Source organism: Notothenia rossii, assembly GCF_949606895.1.
Source record: "Notothenia rossii genome assembly, chromosome: 4".
NCBI lineage: Eukaryota > Metazoa > Chordata > Actinopteri > Perciformes > Nototheniidae > Notothenia > Notothenia rossii.
This window is the reverse complement of record NC_136902.1, coordinates 10,721,246-10,746,276: the sequence shown is the minus strand read 5'-3', so window position 1 is coordinate 10,746,276 and position 25,031 is coordinate 10,721,246. Positions and strand designations below refer to the sequence as shown.

Below are 25,031 nucleotides of genomic sequence, written 5' to 3'. Positions count from 1 at the left end.
TAAAGGGGTTTAGTTTGTCCTCTCTTTCTGCTTTGTTCACTGATCTCAGTTTAAAGAAAATATCATCTTCATATCTGGCGCCACATGTCAGACATATGTTACTGTTCCTGGTATTAGTCCTCTGTGTAATAAGTCATGTGGTAAAGACAGACTGTATGTTTTCTAATGTGTGTGTGTGTATCCCTACCTGTGTGTGTTCCTACCTGTGTGTGTTTGTGTGTGTGTATCCCTACCTCTGTGTGTGTGTGTGTGTGTGTGTGTGTGTGTGTGTGTGTGTGTGTGTGTGTGTGTGTGTGTGTGTGTGTGTGTGTGTGTGTGTGTGTGTGTCCTCTCCCAGGAAGAAGATGACCTTCATCATCCTGCTGCTTCTCTTCCTCACCCCATGTGTCTATGGTTAGTTGACTCCTTTATTTCCCACTTAGACACAATTGAACTTTATTGAAAAACTTTAATTAAATAAAAGTTCAATGATTATTCTCAATAATTCAAATTCAAAAGAACAACTTATTTTGTTATGATAGATTTTTCTAAAATGACCTAAATTTAAAAGATTGACATTATACTCCACCATTTTACTTTTTTCTCAACATGCTTAATAAAAAAACAACAGCTGTCCTCTTCTTCCTTGTTTTTCCTTATAGTCGGCACTAACACTCTTCTGTACCTTCATTTCCCAGCATGCAGCTCTGTTATAAATAACAACGCACTGTTACTGGTTGGTTCCAGTTTGTTTCTTTAAATCTGTCCACAGGAACATAGCTGCAGTTTAAAGAGTCCCTCTGTGTCTCCTCCACGGAAACATAGCTGCAGTTTAAAGAGTCCCTCTGTGTCTCCTCCACAGAAACATAGCTGCAGTTTAAAGAGTCCCTCTGTGTCTCCTCCACAGGAACAGAGCTAAAGTTTAAAGAGTCCCTCTGTGTCTCCTCCACAGGAACATAGCTGCAGTTTAAAGAGTCCCTATGTGTCTCCTTCACATGAACATAGCTGCAGTTTAAAGAGTCCCTCTGTGTCTCCTCCACAGGAACATAGCTGCAGTTTAAAGAGTTCCTCTGTGTCTCCTCCACAGAAACATAGCTGCAGTTTAAAGAGTCCCTCTTTGTCTCCTCCACAGAAACATAGCTGCAGTTTAAAGAGTCCCTCTGTGTCTCCTCCACAGAAAAATAGCTGCAGTTTAAAGAGTCCCTCTTTGTCTCCTCCACAGGAACATTTGTAGTGAATGTGACTCAGACTTCCTATCAGGCAGAGGAGAACCAGAACATCACCCTGGAGTTGACCTGCAGCACCAGAAGAGAAACTTCCCTCAGATCCATTTTTATCTTCTGTGAGCTGTTTACTGAGAGCAGACCCTACGTCCTGTTTAATCTAAATGAAGGAGTTGAATCCCCAGAGTCTCAGGATCCACAGTTTGCAGGACGAGTCCAGTGGGACAAAGACGTCCTCCCAGAAGGACGCCTCAAACTTTATGTCTCCAGACTCAGGACCAATGACTCTGGGTTTTATGTGTGTGACATACTCGTCACTCCTGATGGGACTAACTCTAGGAGATGCTGGCTCAGCGTCACTGGTGAGTAACCTCAGTAGAAGTCTAGAGGCTCCATAGAGCTAAAACTAATGCATCTACATCCAGTATGTTGTCTCAAATATTGGATCATATTCGCCAAGAATTGAACAGTTAACATTTGGAAAAGGAAATAGCAGATTCTCAACAAAGTATGAATGAAAGACCAAAAGAGTCCTGCTGCTCAAATCTTAAGAACGGCTTGTTTTAACTGTTTAAAATGTTCACAACTCATATTAAAATGAAACTCTTCTCACAAACCAACTGAGATCCAAACCAGCCCCACACAGAACTCATTTTAGTGGAAAAGGGGAAACTGAGAATCTGGAACCACGGGATGTTTTTCAGAAGAATGACGGTTGAAGATTGTCATGTTTTCACTTTAGATTAAACCTGTTATTTATTAACACTAAAATGGTTCCTCATGTTATTTTCTGTCCTTTTCCAAAGCTGCTGAAGAGCTCGAACCTCAGAGACCATCAGAGTCCTCAAGCAGAGACAGGTGTTTGGGTTACTGTTGGAGTGCTAGCAGCTGTTCAGGTTCTCTTTGTCTGCATTTGGAAAGTTTGTATTCCTAGATATAAGAGAAGAACCTACCTTGCAGCGGCAGCCATACAGATGGTGAGTTTATCAGAGAAACAAACCATCAGGATTAACATGTCTCCGTCTGAATCTGAGCATGAAGTGAAACTCTCCAACATCTGATTCAAGAGTCAGAAAAGAGCTAAAGTGTCATTTCTATACTTATTTATTTCAGTTTGCACTGAGTTTGATCATTCAGCTGTAAGGTCATCAAACCCTTTGTTTACATGGATATTGTTACCATGCTGCATTTAATGTCATTTTCAAATGTTACACATTATAAATAAATCCCCTTTTATGTTTTATTAAGAGCGGACCATTGATATTGAAGGACTGCAATCGTACAATAAACCGTCAGCTGATCAGCCAATCAGAGAGATTGGCTGATCTCCCCCCTCCCTTAGGGGATTTCATCCACAGAAACACACTGGACGCTGAACTAGGTCAGAAACCAGAGGAGACCGTGAGGTCCACTTTTGGACAAAATGTCCTCTCCATTAAAGACAGCTCTTTGTGGAACAGCCTCCCAACTGAGATACGGGATTGTCCCACTCTCAATAGCTTCAAAGGTCAACTCAGAGAATGGTTGAGAAACAAACAGACGTGTAATCACCGCTAAATGCACTTTAACACAGGGGTATCTCCTCCTGCACTTTATATATCGTAGATGCTTCATTGAACTGCCTTGTGGTAAATGCTATGCTGCTCATGCTCTTTCTGCATATCATGTATTTCTGTTTGCATGTATATAAATGTTATGTTCATAAATGTTGTATGTGACGGGACTACAGATGGAAATGAGCTCAAAGCTACAATCCGGCTCATTTACATCTGAAAGCATTATTTTGTTTAAAATGTTCATTAATGTGCACTGTCCCGGTTCAAATAAACAATTAAAGGAAAACAAATGCTACAAACGAGTTTGACAAATAAAAGCGTCTTTCTTTAGAGATGCCTCACCTGGAGTCTGCCATCAGGTGAGTAAATACTGAGGGGCTGATTGGGAAATGTGAAACAGGTGGGCAGTGTGGGAGTCATGTGATTTTGAACAAGGAAGACTGAGGCCATCTGGTGGATGGAGGAAGAATTGCATGTTGGAGGTGTGGGGGAAAAGGAAAGTCATTTGGTGCAGCAGTAAAAGGTTCTTGAGAGGAATTGCACATGGGTTAAAAAAGTGTACAGTAAATGCATTCAAAACTAAAGTAGAAGGTCTCTATGGAATACATAATGTAAAATATAAACACATCATTCATTATAAAAGAACTAAATCAAAACATGAAGATACAAACAATAGACAAGTGTTCAAAGTAGTTGTTATTTGCAATGTGGTAAAATGTGAGTTTAATATGTGCAGATTGTGCAGGGCTATTCAAAAACCAAGACGTAACAGATACACAAAAACAATAACCCTGCAGGCTTTTTTTATCAAAAGATGAAATTAGTCAACATTACAACTTATATTTGAACATAGACATTGTAGAGGCTAAGCCAATGCTTTCAGCCTCTGAGGATCCGCTTTGGGGGTGTAATTGGTTTGCTGCCGAATAAAAGTCAGAAACAAAGTTTCCAGTTCGAAACATTCCATTTATTTCCCTTTTTACTGGTTTCTTTCCATCATTCACCTCACGATATTACGGTTTACACAAAACCTTTTCTGTTTGTGTGTGTGCTCCGTGTGTGTGTGCTCCGTCGGTGTGTGTGCGTGTGCTCCGTGTGTGTGTGTGTGTGCTCCGTGTGTGCTCCGTGTGTGTGCGTGTGCTCCGTGTGTGTGTGTGTGTGTGTGTGTGTGTGTGTGTGTGTGTGTCTGTGTGTGTCTGTGTGTGTGTGTGTGCTCCGTGTGTGCTCCGTGTGTGTGTGTGTGTGTGTGTGTGCTCCGTGTGTGTGTGTGCTCCGTGTGTGCACCGTGTGTGTGTGTTCCGTGTGTGTGTGTGCACCGTGTGTGTGTGCTCCGTGTGTGCACCGTGTGTGTGTGTGTGTGTGTGTGTGTGTGTGTGTGTGTGTGTGTGTGTGTGTGTGTGTGTGTGTGCGCTCCGTGTGTGTGTGTGTGCTCCGTGTGTGTGTGTGTGTGCTCCGTGTGTGTGTGTGCTCCGTGTGTGTGTCTTCTCCGTGTGTGCGTGCTCCGTGTGTGTGTGTGCTCCGAGTGTGTGCTCCGTGTGTGTGTGTGCTCCGTGTGTGCTCCGTGTGTGTGTGTGCTCCGTGTGTGTGTGTTCTCCTTGTGCGGTCAAAAACTGTATGGGCATTCCGGCGGAACCTCTCACCAACAAACAAAGGTTCCTACCTTTATACCCAGTGTTAATTGGCTCCTACAGACATAAAAGCTTAAAAACATGGAGAGTGCAGTGGATATGTTTCAAAGGATACGCCTCAAGCAGGAAATACATGGAATAATATACAGAACACATTCAGTAACATTTGTTGTTTTAGCAGCAGCAACATAAATATAGACAACAAACATTATGTGGTAGAATCACAACCTAAGAAAAACAACAACTCTATCAAGGAAGTGTTTTAAACATATAAATACTATAAACTTTGATAGTTGCACAATATTCAGTATTTTCTTTGAAATCTTTTTTGTTTAAAAAAAAGCAAAACCCTTCAGAGACACGTTTATCTGAGACCTATACGTTGTTTGAAAAGAGTATACTAGGAGACCTTTAAGTAAAGAAGCAATACTGCAATATAAAAATACTCAAACTGTGTCCTGCACTCAAAGTGTACTTAAGTCAAAGTGATAGGAGTAGCATTCAAAATACTTAAGTACCAAAAGTAAAAGTACAAGTTATCCAACGTGGCCATTTTGAGCACCAGATGTTTTTTTATTATGTTATCAAATATATGAAAACATTGGTGCATTGATGTGTTCATCACTTGTTGTACTTGGTAAAGATGTTGGTTTATTTTAATTATTTGAAACACTACTGGGATAGCTTAACCTATAATAACACAACATAATGTCTGTTGATTTATATTTTTGTATTAATTAATGAAATCTGCAAAGTGATCTGTTAAATTAATGTCGTGGAGTAAAAGTATAAAATAGCATAATGAGAAAAATGTTACTAAAACATGTAACGTGTAACTTCAATACAAAGTGAGAAAACACAGAATCAATATTTGTCAGTACCGAAGCAACGTAACGGAGACCGAGAGAACACCTCTGAAAGGAAAGATTACAGTAAACGATAAATATATGAAATACAATTACAAATGAATAAACCTCACAGCTACAGCGTTACACACAAACACATATGTAGGCTAAGGCTGAACAATTAAACGATTCACACATTTGATCATTTTAGTTTATCTCTCAACGAAAGAGAGATAAGATGTGCAGTATACCTGAAGTAAAGTGTCAGAGCGCTGCAGATCTAAAGAGTCAGTTTTGTGCAGGAGTGTGAAAATGTCTTTAGATGATCATTAAAGTAACAGATAGTGTCAAACTGTTTCTGTTGGTCCACCTGCTGAACTGTTACCTGTCCCTGAGTCTGAACCTTCTTCACTGGCTGCTTGTCGTCTGAAGTTAAGAAGCACACAGCCAATCAGAGCAAGTAGAACAACCAGTGCTGAGTAGAGGCCAATCCTTCCCCGTCTTCCTGTGTTGGGAGTCTCAGGTTTGTTCCAATGTGTCGCTGCTGTAAAAACACCAAACAACTCTGTTTCAAAAACATTTCCCTGAAAAAGAAAATTAAACATTTAATTTTAACATTTCATCGGGTTAGTGTGGTTATTCCTATGGCAAACTTTGAAGACATATAAAGAGACAGAAAGTACAGCTGCTACAACTGCCACTCCAAAGGGGATCCAGTGTGTTCTTTCTCTCTCTGGTTGAGGACTCTCTGTTGGTCTCTGGGTTTGGAGCTCAGCAGCAGCTGTGGGAAATACACAGTTAGTAACATCATGTTGACAGGGAGAAGACCTCTTTTTGTGAAAATGAAAACTAAATATAATAATCCTATTTCGCATCAGAGGGTGCAATAACTTTGAATCTTGATTTATCATTGCACCAGGTTACTCACCAGTGACGTTGAGCCAGCATCTCCTAGAGTTAGTCCCATCAGGTCTGACGAGTATGTCACACACATAAAACCCAGAGTCATTGGTCCTGAGTCTGGAGACATGAAGTTTGAGGCGTCCTGCTGTGAGGACGTCTTTGTCCCACTGGACTCGTCCTGCAAACTCTGGATCCTGAGACTCTGGGAGTTCAACACCTTCACGTAGTTCAAACAGAACTGAGGTTCGGTCATTAATATGAAGGAAACAGTAGGTAGAAATGGATCTGAGGGAAGTGTCTGTTCTGGAGCTGAAGGTCCACTCCAGGGTGATGTTCTGGTTCTCCTCTGCCTTATAGGAAGTCTGAGTCACATTCACTACAAATGTTCCTGTGGAGGAGACACAGAGGGACTCTTTAAACTGAACCTATGTTCCTGTGGAGGAGAGACAGAGGGACTCTTTAAACTGCAGCTATGTTTCTGTGGAGGATACACAGAGGGACTCTTTAAACTGCAGCTATGTTCCTGTGGAGGAGACACAGAGGGACTCTTTAAACTGCAGCTATGTTCCTGTGGAGGAGACACAGAGGGACTCTTTAAACTGCAGCTATGTTCCTGTGGAGGAGACAAAGAGGGACTCTTTAATCTGCAGCTATGTTCCTGTGGAGGAGACACAGAGGGACTCTTTAAACTGCTGCTATGTTCCTGTGGAGGAGACACAAAGGGACTCTTTAAACTGCTGCTATGTTCCTGTGGAGGAGACACAGAGGGACTCTTTAAACTGCAGCTATGTTCCTGTGGAGGAGACACAGAGGGACTCTTTAAACTGCAGCTATGTTCCTGTGGAGGAGACACAGAGGGACTATTTAAACTTCAGCTATGTTCCTGTGGAGGAGACACAGAGGGACTCTTTAAACTGCAGCTATGTTCCTGTGGAGGAGACACAGAGGGACTCTTTAAACTGCAGCTATGTTCCTGTGGAGGAGACACAGAGGGACTCTTTAAACTGCAGCTATGTTCCTTTTGAGGAGACACAGAGGGACTCTTTAAACTGCAACTATGTTTCTGTGGAGGAGACACAGAGGGACTCTTTAAACTGCAGCTATGCTCCTGTGGAGGAGACACAGAGGGACTCTTTAAACTGCAGCTATGTTTCTGTGGAGGAGACACAGAGGGACTCTTTAAACTGCAGCTATGTTCCTGTGGAGGAGACACAGAGGGACTCTTTAAACTGCAGCTATGTTCCTGTGGAGGAGACTCAGAGGGACTCTTTAAACTGCAGCTATGTTCCTGTAGAGGAGACACAGAGGGACTCTTTAAACTGCAGCTATGTTCCTGTGGAGGAGACACAGAGGGACTCTTTAAACTGCAGCTATGTTCCTGTGGAGGAGACACAGAGGGACTCTTTAAACTGCAGCTTTGTTTCTGTGGAGGAGACACAGAGGGACTCTTTAAACTGCAGCTATGTTTCTGTGGAGGAGACACAGAGGGACTCTTTAAACTGCAGCTATGTTCCTGTGGAGGAGACACAGAGGGACTCTTTAAACTGTAGCTATGTTCCTGTGGAGGAGACACAGAGGGACTCTTTAAACTGCAGCTATGTCTATGTGGAGGAGACACAGAGGGACTCTTTAAACTGCAGCTATGTTTCTGTGGAGGAGACACAGAGGGACTCTTTAAACTGCAGCTATGTTTCTGTGGAGGAGACACAGAGGGACTCTTTAAACTGCAGCTATGTTCCTGTGGAGGAGACACAGAGGGACTCTTTAAACTGCAGCTATGTTCCTGTGGAGGAGACACAGAGGGACTCTTTAAACTGCAGCTATGTTCCTGTGGAGGAGACACAGAGGGACTCTTTAAACTGCAGCTATGTTCCTGAGTTTAAATTTGAGTTATTAGGAAAAATGTATCAGAAAAAACAGTTAGGCACTTTAAAAGTTTAATTATTGAGAATAAACATTGAACTTTTAAGAATAAATTACTTGCAAAAGGTTTTTCAAAAATATTCAATGTGTCTAAGTGAGAAATAAAGGAGTAAACTAACCAGAGACACAGGGGGTGAGGAAGAGGAGCAGCAGGATGAGGAAGATCATCTTCTCCCTGTGAGAGGACACACACACACACACACACACACACACACACACACACACACACACACACACACACACACACACACACACACATACATCAACGTCACACATTAGATATAATGAAAATCATGACATTTTTTGAGCTTGGGTCCCTTAGAACATTTCTGTTTTGGGTCTCATGCTGAAAAAGTTTGGGAACCCCTGTACTGGAATATTTAAATGTTTTGCTACTTCATACTTCTACTCCTCTACAGTTCAGAAGTACATGGTGTACTTCTCCTCCTCTACATGTATTTAATACCTTTACTTAATTCACAGATGTGGATGAATGATGTGAAATATAATCAAGTGTTGAATCGGACTTTAGTTCCACCTGGAGTAAATCCACAAGCTACCCTGCAGTACACAAAGTCATTCACGCTTCGCGTCGGGCCGAACCACGCCCCTTAGCTATGATATAATGAGCATATACCACGGCCTGTCGTGAGCTATTGCTTAATTATATTATACTAATAAAGGTATTCTGATTCTGATATTTATATATCTACAATATAAATCCAATGCAACCTTAAAGTTACAAGATACAATATATAAAATACACGATCCAATTAGTCCGTTCTGCTTTCTCAGATATCTTTGTGTATCTAAAAAGAAAGAAGCTCCTGACAGCAGTACTGACAGTGCAGTAAAATGTGGTGCACTGACATGTTAGCTGTCAGACGCATGTTCCTGCTGTAGATGTTTCAACTCTTTCAAATATTTGAAATGTTCCACATATTGTGGGGAAAGGTTTCTTACTGGTTTGAAACATTGTTTAGGATGTTTTTGGATCAAATACTCTGGTATAATGTACACTTTATTAAACTTTGTAGGTTATTTTTCAAAGAGAATTCAGCATGTTCTGCTGTGAAATGGAATATCATGTGACTGCTTTAACTCAATGTAATACTGTTGTTTGGATCTGAAGCCATACATCATGTTCTATAAGACCATCACATGTCTGTATTTCTAAAAAGTCCCTTTTCATGAGTTTCTCAGAAAAACTGTGTTCAGATTGTGAAGAGGCTGATCCAAGAGGCTTTTTAAAGACTTACATTGAAGGTTAACAAGGAGGAGACGTTGCTCAACACAAAATAAACAAGACACAAGTGGAAAAGTGACTAACCTCATGATGCTCTCTCTTTCTCCCATCACCAAACGACAGAGGAGTATGTCTTTAGGTCTTGACACTGAGCAAAGTAACGTCTCCTTGTTCCCTGAAGGGAGGGAGCATGTTATCATCCTCTAAAAGGGGAAACACTTCTCATCCTCACAGGAACTACAGGACTGACCACATGTATAATGTCATTTCAGTGGTGCAGCTACTAACCAGAGTAATTTAATTTTTAGGGAAGCATTTTGTGCTTTTAAAAATGCAAACAGGATACATGACTTCTCACAGAATGAAACTTTGCAAGGGGAAAGAGGATGTGTTCCAGCATGTCCTTTATCACAAGAGGAAAGACTGAGCATATCTTGACATCAGCTCTGTGTGGTTATTTTCCCACTGGTATCACATCCTGTTTCTGTAACTATAACCCTGCCATACAAAGCATCCCCCCAAAGAAACGTGTTTCTATTAATCCCACCCTCAAGCACTTGATGTAAAAATCCATTAGCTCATTTAGACCCTAATAATTAACACAAAACGGTAAAAGAGAAATATTTATAATTCAAAAGATGCTGACAAAGACTATAACATTTGTAAACATATATCTTGATTATTGTATGACAAATATGTAAAATTAAACAATAAATGTTAAAGGTCCCATGTCATGCTTTTCCGGTTCTTACCCGTCCCCTTGTTTGTTATGAAGGTTTTTCTGCATGTAAACGGTCTGCAGAGTCACAAACCCTCAAAGTACACCCTAGTGTAGGGAGTAAAACTCTAACACAGAGAAGACCTGTCTATGCTGCCCCAGAACGCCTCGTTGGACATTTCTCTTCTTCTTCCTGGGTACAGTGACATATTGGGTAGTGACGGTTCGGGCTGGGTTTCGCTGTGTCCCGCTGTCTCGCAGACCCCACGCAGCAACCAGGAAACAACACCAGTAACCCAGCTCACAGTGTCCGCTTTAGGACAGAGAGTGAATACACATACTATACAGAGATGCTGTATGAGAAACCAATGTGAGTTTGGAACAATGCACAATATAAATCTATTCTAGTAGGCCTCAACAATGGTAGATCAGTCAGTATCAGTATCAATCAGTAGAAATGGCCATGACATGGGACCTTTAATGCCTGAACACATTGCTGCTGTAACAACATAACATCCCTCTATAAAGTGTATCTTTCTCATACTCAGGCTTGACATCACTGCAATTACGTTTGGATTTAACACTGCAGCTCTATGCTGTGTTTACTTTATTTCCTGGTTCAGTTCAAAGAAAAGAAAATATTCATATCTGGCGCCACCTAGTGTCAGAAGATTACTGTCCTCTGGTTACTCTGAGTAATAAGTATTCTGATGACTAAAGACAGACTGTATATTTTCTAATGTGTGACCTTTGACCTTGATACCCTGATGTGTGAAGTCACTTCAATTCATAACACGTTTCTTTGTAAGACCTGCCGTTCTGTTTCTCCTTCGATTGCATCTTACTTTTTGGACTTTTTCCCATCAGACATTGGGCCGTTGTATCTCGTTGTCTGGTGGGCCAAAAGTAACAATAATAGTTGGTGCAGACACATGAGGTCGCTGAATAATTACTGTAGATATACAGATATAACATGACACAGATATCATATAAAACACTCTCAGGGACACATTACTGCAGCATCAACTTTCAGTAGTTTCCTCCTCTTCCAGGGTGTCTCATAAGGACAGCCTAAACAAAGACAGATTGTGATTGGACTTGCGTACGCCGCCCTGCTGTGTTTGTAGCAGCTGTTATCATCAGATCTGAAGGTAAACATACTCACATAAAGCCCATTTCTCTGCACAATGATTATTGTGTTCTTGTACAATATTAAACACACCAGCATATATTTTCCAAAAAGCATTTATTAATAAAGACAAAATGAGGAGTGGGGTGATGGAACCTCTCAGGGTTTTGAACCCGGACAGGACTCCATTGCAAACGTCCAGGCGGGAGGGGGGTGAAAGCGTGTATGAGGGTTACAGTAATGCATCCTTTACTCCACCTTTGTAGACACTTATGCATTCATACATCACATGTCACTTGTTAGACGCTTTTATCCAAAGCAGGGTTTGAACCTGTGCTCCCCTGATCCCAACACCAACGCACTAGTCCACTGCGCCAAACGCCCCCATGCATGCATCAAAAATAGCAGTAGTATTTAAACTCTTTTAACATGAGCATGTCATCGCTGCTACTGGACAAAAAATATATATGTTTCTCGAAGATAAGCAATAACGCACCAAATACAAAAATCCTGACTCTTTACAAACCACATTTTGGAGAACATAAAATGTTCATAATATACAATCAGCACGGATACATCCAATCAAGGATCAATTAGTTAAAACATGGAGGATACATCTGAATAACTTCCAGTGATCTTTTAAAGAGTCTTTCCCGTTTGTGTAGTGCTCACAGAATGTAATGTGATTACAGCAAACAGGGAATACATCAATAAACACTATTATCCATACCGTTCAAATCCAGTTTTGGACAGTCTGCCGTGGTTCCATCCCATTTCAAAGTGTTGTTCGACGCTCGGCGTAACCCTCGGCACACACTCAAACATCCAATCACAGAGCTTGAGGACTATCACGGGGTTTGTCAAGCGAAGCTGTTTATGAATCAAACAAATAAATAAACACAAGGATACTTATGTGTTATTGTTGAGTAAATAACAGAGTGTGGTTTAGAAAAGAATACAAAATTAGAAGGAAAAAACGATGAAACAATACAGATTTCAGTATTCTGAGCCCCTACTCTCCCCATAACTGACGGCAACAAAAGCCCTACATTATTCAATTAAAATAAAGAAGTAAAAACAATAAGTGTGGCTTGATATTGAGTTAGAAAAAGGTTGATAAACGCTGTGAGAATGGATCTGCGGAGAGCATTCGCTCGCGATCTGAAGTCGTCTACAACATACGTTTAGGGAGCTATATAGAAGCCTATGGACATCCCGGAAAGTTCAAAATGTACGCTAAGGGCCGCCCCCCTTGCTTTGGAAAAAGCCGACACAGGGGACTTGACAACATAAGCCGACCTGGGAGTGAGGATGTCTTTCCCTGACGCATGCGCATTAGGACCCCCCCTCAGTTTACTGCCTCCTGATTGGTCCGTGTGTTTTTAGTTTCACTTTCAAGTCTAGGCAGGAATTCAAGGCAGCTGCAGTGTTCGTGAAGCAGAGAGACATGAGGACGAACAATAGTGTTAAAGAATAAACACCTTTATTATAACACAAAGGAATAAAACATTTTAACACTTTGAAGTCGATCCAATACGACATTTCCAAATATTTCCTCCTGTAGGACATGCAATGCAGATTGTACAGAATAAGTAAAAAAGTAAATACAATTGATTAATTTATAATGTGTAACATTTGAAAATGACATTAAATGCAGCATGGTAACAATATCAATGTAAACAAAGGGTTTGATGACCTTACAGCTGAATGATCAAACTCAGTGAAGGCTGAAATAAATAAGTATAAAAATACACTTTCCAGATGTTACACTGAGGTCCTTTCTGAGTCTTGAATCAGATGTTGGAGAGTCTCACTTCATGCTCAGATTCAGACGGAGACATGTTAGTCCTGATGGTTTGTTTCTCTGATGAACTGCATCTGTATGGCTGCATTGTAGGTTCTTCTCTTATATTCAGGAATACAAACTGTTAAAATGCAGACAACAAAGAAAACCAGAACAGCTGCTAGCACTCCAACAGCAACCCAAACCCCTGTGCAACTCTCTGCTTGAGGACTCTCTGTTGGTCTCTGAGGTTCGAGCTCTTCAGCAGCTGTGGAACAGGACAGAATATAACATGAGGAACCATTTTAGTGTTAATATATAACAGGTTTAATCTACGTTAAATAATCTGAGGTTTCTATAAATGCTGCCTTACGGAGCCCCTATCGATGTGACATTCAAATCTACTTTGACTTCCTGACATCTACTGAGTTTACTCACCAGTGACGTTGAGCCAACATCTCCTAGAGTTAGTCCCATCAGGTCTGACGAGTATGTCACACACATAAAACCCAGAGTCATTGGTCCTGAGTCTGGAGACATGAAGTGTGAGGCGTCCTTCTGTGAGGACATCTTTGTCCCACTGGACTCGTCCTGCAAACTGTAGATCCTGAGACTCTGGGGATTCAACTCCTTCATTTAGATGAAACAGGACGTAGGGTCTGCTCTCAGTAAACAGGAAACAGTAGGTAGAGATGGATCTGAGGGAAGTGTCTGTTCTGGAGCTGAAGGTCCACTCCAGGGTGATGTCCTGGTTCTCCTCTGCCTGATAGGAAGTCTGAGTCACATTCACTACAAATGTTCCTGTGGAGGAGACACAGAGGGACTCTTTAAACTGCAGCTATGTTTCTGTGGAGGAGAGACAGAGGGACTCTTTAAACTGCAGCTATGTTCCTGTGGAGGAGACACAGAGGGACTCTTTAAACTGCAGCTATGTTCCTGTGGAGGAGACACAGAGGGACTCTTTAAACTACAGCTATGTTCCTGTGGAGGAGACACAAAGGGACTCTTTAAACTGCATCTATGTTCTTGTGGAGGAGACACAGAGGGACTCTTTAAACTGCAGCTATGTTCCTGTGGAGGGGACACAGAGGGACTCTTTAAACTGCAGCTATGTTCCTGTGGAGGAGACACAGAGGGACTCTTTAAACTGCAGCTATGTTCCTGTGGAGGAGACACAGAGGGACTCTTTAAACTGCATCTATGTTCTTGTGGAGGAGACACAGAGGGACTCTTTAAACTGCAGCTATGTTCCTGTGGAGGGGACACAGAGGGACTCTTTAAACTGCAGCTATGTTCCTGTGGAGGAGACAGAGAGGGACTGTTTAAACTGTAGCTATGTTCCTGTGGAGGAGACACAGAGGGACTCTTTAAACTGCAGCTATGTTCCTGTGGAGGAGACACAGAGGGACTCTTTAAACTGCAGCTATGTTCCTGTGGAGGAGACACAGAGGGACTCTTTAAACTGCAGCTATGTTCCTGTGGAGGAGACACAGAGGGACTCTTTAAACTGCAGCTATGTTCCTGTGGAGGAGACACAGAGGGACTCTTTAAACCACAGCTATGTTTCTGTGCTGCTTTACTGAGAACAGCTTTAAAGAGACTAACTGAAGCTAACCAGAGACAGAGGTCTCCTCAGGTGAGGAAGAGTTTTAGGGTATGAGGGAACATAAAGAAGAAAAGGACTATTTTACTTTTTTATTTAGCATGTTAAGAAAAAGCCAAAATGTTGAGTAAAATATAAATCTTTCAATTTGAGTTATTAGGAAAAATATATCAGAAAAAACAGTTAGGCGCTTTAAAAGTTTAATTATTGAGAATAAACATTGAACTTTTAAGAATAAATTACTTGTAACAAATTATTTTTGTTAGAGAATATACTGAAAGCTCCACTTCTTGACATTTTGATTTAAAAAATCTAAATAAATCCGAATCTCCCTCCTCAGTTTTGACCCTCTTTTCTTGCACTAACAGTGTTCCATACCAAAGAGCTCTAAGATGCTTCTTTAGGAAAAGGTTCAACGTGACACAAAAGGTTTTTCAAAAATATTCAATGTGTCTAAGAGAGAAATAAAGGAGTCAATTAACCAGAGACACAGGGGCTGAGGAAGAGGAGCAGCAGGATGAGGAAGATCATCTTCTCCCTGTGAGAGGACACACACACACACACACACACACACACACACACACACACACACACACACACACACACACACACACAAGCATACAGTCTGTCTTTACCACATGACTTATTGCACAGAGGACTGACACCAGGAGCAGTAACACATGTCTGACACTAGGTGGCGCCAGATATCAACATTATATTTTACTTGAACTGAATCAGGAGATATTTCTGCTTTGAGATCAGTGAACAAATACAGGACCAACTGAACCCCTTCAGTTTTGTTTCAGAATCTCTCTCTGAATAATAACAATAATAATAATAGTAGTGAATGTGTGCTTCGTGAGGTTAACGTTTCTCCACTTTCTGCAGTATATATAGACATTTTTATTCATTGGGATAAACCCCTCGAGATGCACCATCTCGTTTTCAAGGGGGTCAATTGCGAGAATGGTGTAAAACACCGATTCCGTAATTGACATTTTGTATTACATGCTTTATGTAGTTTAAATGAAAGTTCAGAGTCATACACCATGTAATATCACTCACTAAGATAGAGACGTATTTCCTGAAGATAACATCTGCTTTGAGTAACACGGTTTAAACTCTGGCCCGATTCCAATACAACAACTGCCTCTCTGTGTTGAAACTCAAGGAAAGTAGAGGGAAATACAGTGAGAAAGAAACTCCAATCTATCGACCATGTTTTCGTTTCTGCATCTCTCGGGAGAGGAAAAATTATAAAACTCCCCAAAAATCTTAAGTGGCTTCTCCTATTTTAAAGTCTGATCACAAATCCTATTGGTGCTCAGCTCATGATATAAAAATAGGAACCAATGATTGCGAGAGATAAACAAACATTGGTACCTACTTTTATATCAAGAGCTATGGTTCCTCCAATAAAAAAACGTTAATGTTTTCACAATCTAGACACTGGTACCAAGTTAAAAAAAATACATAATATAATGTAACCTTTAAGTTACTTACATGAATATATTCAATGTGCATATTATTCTTCAAACTATAAACTGTTGAACTAAAATAGACAATTAAAATAGTCGTATGAGAATAACCTGAAAATGAAGTAGTATTTGTATGTAGCTACAGTAGCCTATTTCTTATGGTCACATACCGGTGTCTGTGTAGCTGAGTGCAGACGTGTTTATTAGTTTCGTGCACTTTGTTCACAGAAACTGCAGCAAAAGCAGTGTGGACGGGGGGATTTGGAAAGAGCATAATCAAAAAAAGGGAAGCTAATATCCGTTAGTCACAAAGTGAGGACAGCTCCCGCTCTGGCAGAGACAGATGTTGTCCTCTCTGCTATAGTTACACGGTCGGAGTGTCTCGGGAGGATTTACAGCCTTCACACATGACTCTTCCAAGTTTCTAGTTGTGTATCCACCAACAGAAAAAGGTCACCCTTGATGTGTAAAGTCCTTTTTGACATTTAAATGTATAACAAAGCGTTAATTATGTTTTCAGTTTATCTTTTGTGTCTCATGCGAATCAGACATTAGGCTGAGCACGTTCTCTTTCTTTCAGGAGTGAAACCGAGGCACAGTCTGGGTTTGAACAACGTTTCTGAGTCAATATCTTTCAAACTCGTTCTCTTATTTTGAGTTTAATGTGGTGCCTGTTCTCTATAAGAGGTTCAACAGGAGAGAGACAGGAAGCAGCAGAGAGATTTAATTCAAAAGTAGAAACATGTGCTCTTACCTGTAAATATTTGAGACTGCAGAGACCTCAGTGGGGACAGCTCTGTCTTCTAGATATCATGGTGAATAGGTCCGATGGTGCTAAGTTGCAAACAAATCATTTGTGTAATCATGTAAACTATAAGTCTTTTTTCTTTGTTTTAACATATATTTTAGTTTTCAGTTCTTGTTTCTTCTTTCTCAATGATCAGACTTTTGCTCTCGCTACAGCTTTCTCATTTTTGCGCTCCTTCCCTTTTTTCGTTTGAGTTTCGGACACAAAATGTCCCATGTGGGCGGGGCTTTCAGGGGTGCGTCCCCATTGGCTACTCAGTTTTTGAGTGACAGCCCATTCCTCCAGCAATTGTACAGTGCAGGCAGCTGCGGTGCGGTCGCTGAGCGGACAGAAGACCCCCAGAAGAACCAGCATTTCAATTATTATAATACAAGTGAAAAGATATGTAAGTATTGATCATGTGTGTTGTTTGTGCTGTACTATACAGTCTGTTTCTTTATTGTGTTAAGTGAGAAGTAAAGCTGTGCAATGAAAGTTAGCTTTTGTTAACTTTAGATCCATAGCAATTTAAGCTATTAGCCTAATAGCAGGGACAGTGAGCTACAAAGCTAGCAGTGAGTGAGCGTTCAGACACCGGCGCACACACTCAAACTGACTCGTGTGCCTGACTCTACCAACAGGCTTTCATGATTCTGTTCAGATATGCAAGTAAGCCATGATAGCTTATTTTATTAACACGCTCATTTGATATGAAAATCAATGGAGGCTGAGTTAACTTTGTAGGAAAACCTACCGTCCATGACTGCCCCTGAGCTGTGTTTTATTTGTTAACATCATATTTTTCATTTCCTAAAACATTTATTTTCCTCTCATATTAACAGTGTGGATCATTGAGACAGTGTGGCGTCCAGAGTCTTATCCCGTTTCCCCACTTCCTCTGAGGGGACAGCACGGAGGGGGGGCATGAAGAAAGACCTGCACCATCTTCATCCACGCTGGGCGTTGCTGTTATCACTTGCTCAGTGTCATTTCATTTGACCAAATGTCTTTACATATAGATTTGATTATTATCCACCTTTATGTTTTATGTCCTTTTATTTAAAACATTCTTTGAGACTTCATCTTCTGGTTCAAATTTCAATAAATCTAATTTGTATAATCACTCTTTTGTCTTTATTCTACATGGAAATGTTAGAGATTCCATTCAAATCTGTTGATTATTCAGATCTTCCTCAGGCTAGGAATAGTATGTAGTTTTGAATGCTAAATGTATGTCATTTTCTCACAGGATATAAAATGAGACAACACAGTTTGTATCCATTGTGTTTGAATGCTTCAGCTCTTCAGACCAACATAGTGAGATGTGAGCATGGTCCTAATTGTGTTGGTATGCAGCCTAGGTCTGGTCTGTTTAATAAAGCAAATCTGCCACTTTTATATTGTAGAATGTGTTAAAATTAAAGCAGTCTTTAATTCTTTGTCCTAAACATAGCAATATATGCTTTTGAAATGTAACATGTCTTTGAAAAAATAATAGTACACAGTTTATAGTGTGTATCACCTTTAGCTTGAAAATACATAGACGTGTTTTTTTAATCTATAAAATAAATAAATAGACAGACACTTTATCAATCCCAAATTGGGAAATAACTACACTGGCTGCATAGGACACACCTCTTTTTGTTGTATTTGAATACTTTACATATTTTATATTAATATTTTTATCGGAAAATTAGCTTCATGTGACCTAATCACTCAAAATCACTTTCTGAATTGAATACTAGTCTTTACACAATAGAGTGGTGCAGTGACAAGTCCTCCCTCCCTCCCTCCCTCCCTCCCTCCCTCCCTCCCTGACTCTCTGGACCCCCTGCAGTTTGCCTACAGAGCCAACAGGTCCATAGGCAACGCCATAGCCCTCATCATCCACACTGCCCTCTCACACCTGGACCAGAGGAACACATATGTGACAATTATGTTCATTGATTACAGTTCAGCCTTCAACACCATTAGCCGCTTTCACACCAAGTACTTTGCTGTACTTAGTGCCGGCACTGAGTACAGATCGCGTTCACACCGGAATAAGTTCCCTGAGGGAAGATTACGCAAATGAAGCCGCTGACGGCACTTCTTCTTCTGCTTTGGGTTTACTGGCAGGCCGCGAACCACTTCACGTCATATACTGCCAACCGAAGTCCCCGGGTGGAAGTCCCCGGCCGGAAGTCCCCAGAGTTGGGGACTGGCTTCAGTAGAAGCTGCTGGGAAGCCTTCTGAGTAAATCGCCAGAACGCTGACACCTCCTCATCTCCACCGCTCCCATGTTTTTTTTATGTGTTGCCATAAGTTATTCTCTCTCCGTTGGTGCGCGGGGCTAATGCTAATAATGCTAATGCCAGCAAATACAATGGCGGCTTCACAAAACTTTTCAGAGTTTTACGGGGCGTGGTTTGCAATTCGCCCAGCCAATAGAAAGTGGTACTTTTTTCTCCCCAGCATAGTACCACCCAGTGGCGGCCGGCCCATAGGGGCGCCGCCCCCCTCTTCCCACATTAAAAATAACAAAAAATTACAAAATATATAAAAAATATATTTAAAAAATATTATTTTTATTTTTATTTGTAATAAACAAGCTAAATATGATATAATTGGTATCAGTAAAATGTATAATCTACAATAAAATCTCGTTTAAAATTGTGTTAGGATGTCTAAAGTTACTGATAAGTCACATGTTTCCTGCCTGGCCTTGCCCGTGTATCAGTACCCTCTCTCGTCTGGGCGCTATGCACAGCGCCCAGACGAGAGTGCAGCAAGTGCAGCAGAAGCCAACTGTTGCTATCTTTAAACTTCAAAACCTAATTTCAGCCAATCAGCGTAGTCAAATCTGATGGTCACAGGGCGCCTACGTCAGCCCCCGGTGCAGCCTGTGAGTTGTTTGGACTCGTATCCAAGGAGACAAAACAGGAAGCTGTCATCAACTCTGGAAGCTATCATTAGCAGCTAATGAAAACTCAGTTTTTGACATAAAAATGGAATTATCGATTATCAATACTTTTTTCAAAGTGACAGACACATTGGATTAACCTTCAGCCGCGTTTCTCTTTTTTGATCAGAATAACAGCAAAAGGTGGGTGAACATATCTCCATGTTTTGCTGCCTAAAGCTACGTCGTGTGATGTCTGTATTTGCTTCCCCTGTCGTGAGTTCTGATCACTCAGTGATGATACTTATATTTATTGAATCTGTGGAATCTCAGCTTGTTAGCTAAGCTTGGTTGTGCATATCCGATAAGTATATCTATTGATTTATACCTAGAGTGCGTTAGCAGTTTTTCGCTTAGGGCTCATTTAGACGCTTCTTGTGAGACTTGTGTTTTGTTTCGGTAAACATGGTTCATATCATTAGTTAGCTGAGTTTCTTCCTGTTAAATCAACACGTTCTCACTCCCAACCCGTCACATGTTGACGGACGGTCAGGGCCCCTCCCCGTCACTCTATTACGTACAGGGTACCCCTTGAAAGTCAGTTTTCAACGGGCAGGGCGTCCCATTGACTTGCATAGAGCTCCCTGAACGTTGGTAATAGAGGAGTTGGGATCGCGGCAAAATGCTCTCCGCAGATCCATTCTCACAGCGTTTATCAACCTTTTTCTAACTCAATATCAAGCCGCACTTATTGTTTTTACTTCTTTATTTTAATTGAATAATGTAAGACTTTTGTTGCCGTCAGTTATGGGGAGAGTAGGGGCTCAGAATACTGAAATCTGTATTGTTTCATCGCTTTTTCCTTCTAATTTTGTATTCTTTTCTAAACCACACACTGTTATTTACTCAACAATAACACATCATTATCCTTGTGTTTATTTATTTGTTTGATTAATAAACACAAGTTGGAGTCCGTCAGGACCGAGGGTCGGAGCAGCTCATAGTAGCCTAGTTGCTTTAGAGAATTTCGCCGGAGCTGTATTAGATTAACATTAACATGCTTATTGTAGTTGTAAGTTCACTGTCTTGATGGAGCATATGTGTGGGCTGGACCTGTATTATAGGAAAGGAGTGAGCAGAGGGTAGAGTTGTTGATTCTTGTTCTGTTTTCTGTGACTTTCTGCCTCACCCTCTCAGAATTTCAGTTGCACGCGCTACTAAAGAGACGCGCTACCATGGAAACCAAACAATGGTGTAGCTGTATTAAAGTCCGAGTGGAAACAGTCCTGAGTAAATCGGATTTAGTCGGAAATCGGGAGAAATATGACCCCGGGAGGAAACCGGGAGAGGGCAATGAAATCGGGAGTCTCCCGCGAAAATCGGGAGGGTTGCCAAGTATGACACACACACGCCTGTTATCTGACCGACAGGTCCGCACGCACTCTCCAGCCGAAACTCTAATAAGCATTTATTCACAAACTAAATCAGGAGACCTTTAACGTTTTACGTCCGGTTCGCTCCTTTGTTCCTCGCTGTACACAGCTCCAATTTGGGCATTGGCCTGTCATCAGATTGTATTTGTTGTTGCTGCTGCAGCGGAAGTTTAGTACAATTATTTTTGATTAAATACTCCAAATCTCCACCCTCCATAATTGCACTTGCTTCAGTTGCTTGCTACTTTCTAACGGCGGTGAGAGTGGTGCAGTGACGCTATCTATCTTCTATCTATTAGATTTATGATTCGAAAATTATAAAAGTAAGGTAGACATGTCGATATTATCCGACTGAACAAAACGTCCATTTACCTAACAGGTTCGTTTTCCACTGATCTTTTTTCGAGCTATTTTCCAAAAGCCAGCCGCCTATGGCTTCCCTTGGCATGGCCCTGAACAATCACAGGTTGGCAGGGGCATGATGTGAGCCTCATCTGATTGGTCAATCCCTCCATTTTTTTTCACCAATGGAAGCAAATTTCGGCTGGCCTCCTCTCGCAACAGAGAGTGCAATCTACTGTTTCACCATAACATCTAGAGGGGCGCTGTTTCACTCTTTGTAAAATACTCAATGAGAATGGGGGAGAGACGGGCCGGCAGCAACACACAACAAAGAATTTCCAAAACTAAACGAAGTGTTTTTATTTATTTATTAAAATTATAACAACAATCCGAAAAAACAGGGGAAGCCTGGCTTCCCTTGGCCTCCAGGAGAAAACGCCACTGGTGATTGGATGTTTGAGTGTGCTCCGAGGGTTACGCCGAGCGTCGAACAGCACTTGAAATGGGATGGAACCACGGCAGACTGTCCAAAACTGGATTTGAAGGGGTCCACCCCGTCCCCCCTCTCCCACACCGTCCCCAGAACTACACATGCTGGCTATTGTGTGTTTTTCAACATGCTCTATGGCACGTCTCTACTGGGAGTTGTAGTTTTAAAAGACGTTTTCGTATTTCCCATAATAAGAAGTTGCCAGTATTAAACTGTGAACATCCCTGGAGGTTTAGGGGATAGGAAACACTCACATTTAAACATATAATTAATAAATGGGTGAAAATTGCTTGTGCCCATAATGGGCAGCATTAATATATACAGGGGTGCACATAACTTGTTTGCCCTGGTTCTCAAAGGAGCACCTGGAGATGTTGCTTGGTGCTCATCCTTAAAATGAAATAAACCGTAACTGTTGAGGGGGTCTTGAGTTTATTTGCAAGACACACGGGCCGGCACACAACACACATGCAGTGAACATAACCAATAACTTACCATAGCCAATAACAAATTAATGTAACTTATTTTATTTGTGTTGTTCATTCATATCTTATTTTACATTAACATTTATTTATGTATTTTTTTTGTATCTCTCCAGTTTTAAAGGATATTTTTGGTTACTGTCCTATAATATACATTGGAATGATTTCAAACCTGTTTATCCCAATAATTATAAAGGAGTGCCTTGGAAATATGTTTACATAATTGTGACCAAACCGTTTGAACTTAGACTAAAGTTAGCTATCTAAACACTCAGAGTCCTTACCTCACTGAGCTGTAGTTATCAGCATCTGAGTCTGACTGGAGAGGACTCTCCCTCCACATTATTGTAGAAACATCTTCTTCTTATATCCGTTAGAGCAGCTAGCACCAGATTCTAATAACAACAGCGCCGGTACCGGTGCACCCTCCCTCGCTCACTCGCATTTTGGCTGTGAGCTGCGGGCGCCAGATAAGCCAACATCCCCCATTTTCATCACTTACAGCGCCCATCGTACAGGGCAAATGAAACGTGTAACCGGGGTGAAAAGGGTGTTACATTTACTTAATTATGAATATTGTTACATCAAGGCCGAAAATTAGGATGAGCCCAAACGGTCAAAAAAAATGTTTTCCCTCCCAGAACTGCCAGCGCAGCGCCTCCCCAGATCTTGCGCCCATAGGCGAAAAGTTATAACGCCAGTGCTACGTGCCGGCCCTCAGTTAATATGCAACTAGCAAATATCTTTCTCTCTCTCTCTTCTCTCTTCTCTCTCTCTCTTCTCTCTTCTCTCTTCTCTCTCTCCTCTCTTCTCTCTTCTCTCTTCTCTCTTTTCTCTTCTTCCTTCTCTCTCTCCCTCTCTCTCTCTCAATGTTGGTACGCAAATGCGCCTTTTTTCAAATGACCCGGTGCTCTTTTTTTGGCGGAGGTGCGCATGCGCACCTGCGCACCAGTTATGTGCAGCCCTGAATATATACCCACATGCCAGCTAAGGTCAGAAGAGCTTTATTTAACAGCTGGTCTTATGTCTGTGACCCCTCCTGTTGTTCATTGATAAGCCTGAAACATGCACTTGTCAAGGTTCAGAGGCAAATCTGGCAGTAGCCATCGATCATCTTACATTACATTACATTGCATTTAGCTGACGCTTTTATCCGAAGGGACTTACAATAAGTGCGTTCAGCCAACAAGATACAACCTTGAAGAAAACAGAATCATATAAGTACATCAGGTTTCATAGAGCTAAAACATTTCAAGTGCTACTCAACTGGCTTTAGATAAGCCAGTCCTTTATTAGTATATAAGTGCTTTGTTAGTAATTATATCGCTCCAAGTGGAGTCTAAAGAGATGAGATATACTTTATTGATCCTAAGTTGGAAACATTTGTGTTACTTCAGCATATCTAACAGTTGTAAATATGCAGTGGTGTTTATTTGTAAATCATTTAGTATAATCACACAAATTCTGTGTTTCCTATTTAATAATTCTGTGTTCTTTATTTATTGATTGTTCAATAACTGACAAGGCTGGAGATGAAAAACCTGGGTCGCAGGTTCCTCAACAGTGCATCACAAGACATGTATTCACACAAGACATCTATCAATATGTGTGAATACCTCCACCATTAAACTGTCATATTCTGCACATGTCTTATACTATCTACATACATCTTATAAGAGTATAACACATATGTATAATATCAGTTAAAATAAGTGCTTCAACATACAGTAGTACTTTGTCAGGCTTAATATTTATACCCCCAAAGCTTTTTCTTATTCAAAATAAGACCTTAACCTAAAGTATTCTTTAATGTTTAAATAAAGCCTTATTAGTTTGTCTGTCTGTGTCTCCTATTAATATCTAATAATAAAAAAATACATTTCAATAACGTGCTTTAACCACCAGGTGTCCCTTTATATCAGCTGTGCACCGTTATGGTGTACATATACCAATATACCGATTGGATCAAATATAAAAGTCAACCGAATTAGTATTGATACTGCAAGGAGACTTATTGTGTGAAAAGAAATTGAAGATTTTGTTTGATTGCCGATATATTTATGATCCACGTCACATATTCAGTTTCCGCGGCAGTTATTCCTGTTTGTCTAGAAGTCCTCTCATCAGGGCTCTATAAATAGAGAACTACGGCAGATATGTAATATTTAATGCAGCCGAACCATGTATTACAATGCCGTTATGTGATGACTTTCAAGGAGAAAAGCAAGCACACTCGGAATAATGTATTATTATTATTTATTTATTTTTAATTTCGGATTTTACATCAACAGGAAGTCCGGTTAACTGTAATGTCCGTGCGGAACCATACCCCAACCCATAGATCCGCGGGTGGATAATAATCACCACATTAGACACATCCCTTCACATTTAAATGTACATTCAAGTATTTTGTGAGGCCTTCTAAAATGTTTTAAAATATAATTAGGGTTGTAGTTGAAGAGTTTGTAAATTATTGCGTTGCGCAACCGCACAACGGCACGTCCATTAATTCCACAACCACACATGGATTAACATCGATTTAATACATTAATGTAGCCTTTGTTTGTGCTAAAAGAGGTGTCGACCAGCTGGGGCAACAAGA

At 40.9% G+C, this 25,031-nt stretch overlaps 2 protein-coding genes and 2 long non-coding RNA genes across 8 annotated transcripts in view; 3 read left to right on the top strand and 1 right to left on the bottom strand.

Moving 5' to 3' along the window:
• The window catches only part of LOC307036825, a 39,493-nt gene that overhangs the window by 5,401 nt on the left and 9,061 nt on the right, over positions 1 to 25,031 (top strand). The window lies entirely within an intron of this gene.
• On the top strand, positions 243 to 3,046 carry LOC307036822 (uncharacterized protein). 2 transcript variants are annotated; one of them, XM_079677438.1, is made up of 4 exons: positions 243 to 393; positions 1,202 to 1,564; positions 2,009 to 2,179; positions 2,451 to 3,046. In XM_079677438.1, the coding sequence occupies exons 1-3, from the start codon at positions 345 to 347 to the stop codon at positions 2,134 to 2,136; spliced, it is 540 nt and encodes a 179-aa protein (XP_079533564.1). In that variant the 5' UTR covers positions 243 to 344; the 3' UTR covers positions 2,137 to 2,179; positions 2,451 to 3,046. The 2 variants fall into 2 exon arrangements, with proteins under 2 accessions (XP_079533564.1, XP_079533563.1); XM_079677437.1 differs by having other exon boundaries at positions 2,009 to 3,046.
• On the bottom strand, positions 4,168 to 16,982 carry LOC307036818 (uncharacterized protein). Of its 3 annotated transcripts, none has more exons than XM_079677430.1 (5): positions 9,388 to 9,943; positions 8,177 to 8,232; positions 6,160 to 6,522; positions 5,915 to 6,012; positions 4,168 to 5,775 (listed from the first exon to the last, which is right to left on the bottom strand). In XM_079677430.1, exons 1-5 carry the CDS (start codon positions 9,501 to 9,503, stop codon positions 5,683 to 5,685), a joined length of 726 nt encoding a protein of 241 aa, XP_079533556.1. In that variant the 5' UTR covers positions 9,504 to 9,943; the 3' UTR covers positions 4,168 to 5,682. The 3 variants fall into 3 exon arrangements, with proteins under 3 accessions (XP_079533556.1, XP_079533558.1, XP_079533557.1); XM_079677432.1 differs by lacking the exon at positions 9,388 to 9,943 and adding an exon at positions 16,769 to 16,878 and having other exon boundaries at positions 4,234 to 5,775; XM_079677431.1 differs by lacking the exons at positions 4,168 to 5,775; positions 5,915 to 6,012; positions 6,160 to 6,522; positions 8,177 to 8,232; positions 9,388 to 9,943 and adding exons at positions 12,617 to 13,201; positions 13,372 to 13,734; positions 15,019 to 15,074; positions 16,769 to 16,982.
• On the top strand, positions 17,095 to 17,921 carry LOC307036828. The gene is made up of 2 exons (XR_013807484.1): positions 17,095 to 17,207; positions 17,644 to 17,921. It is a non-coding gene; the product is annotated as an uncharacterized lncRNA (long non-coding RNA).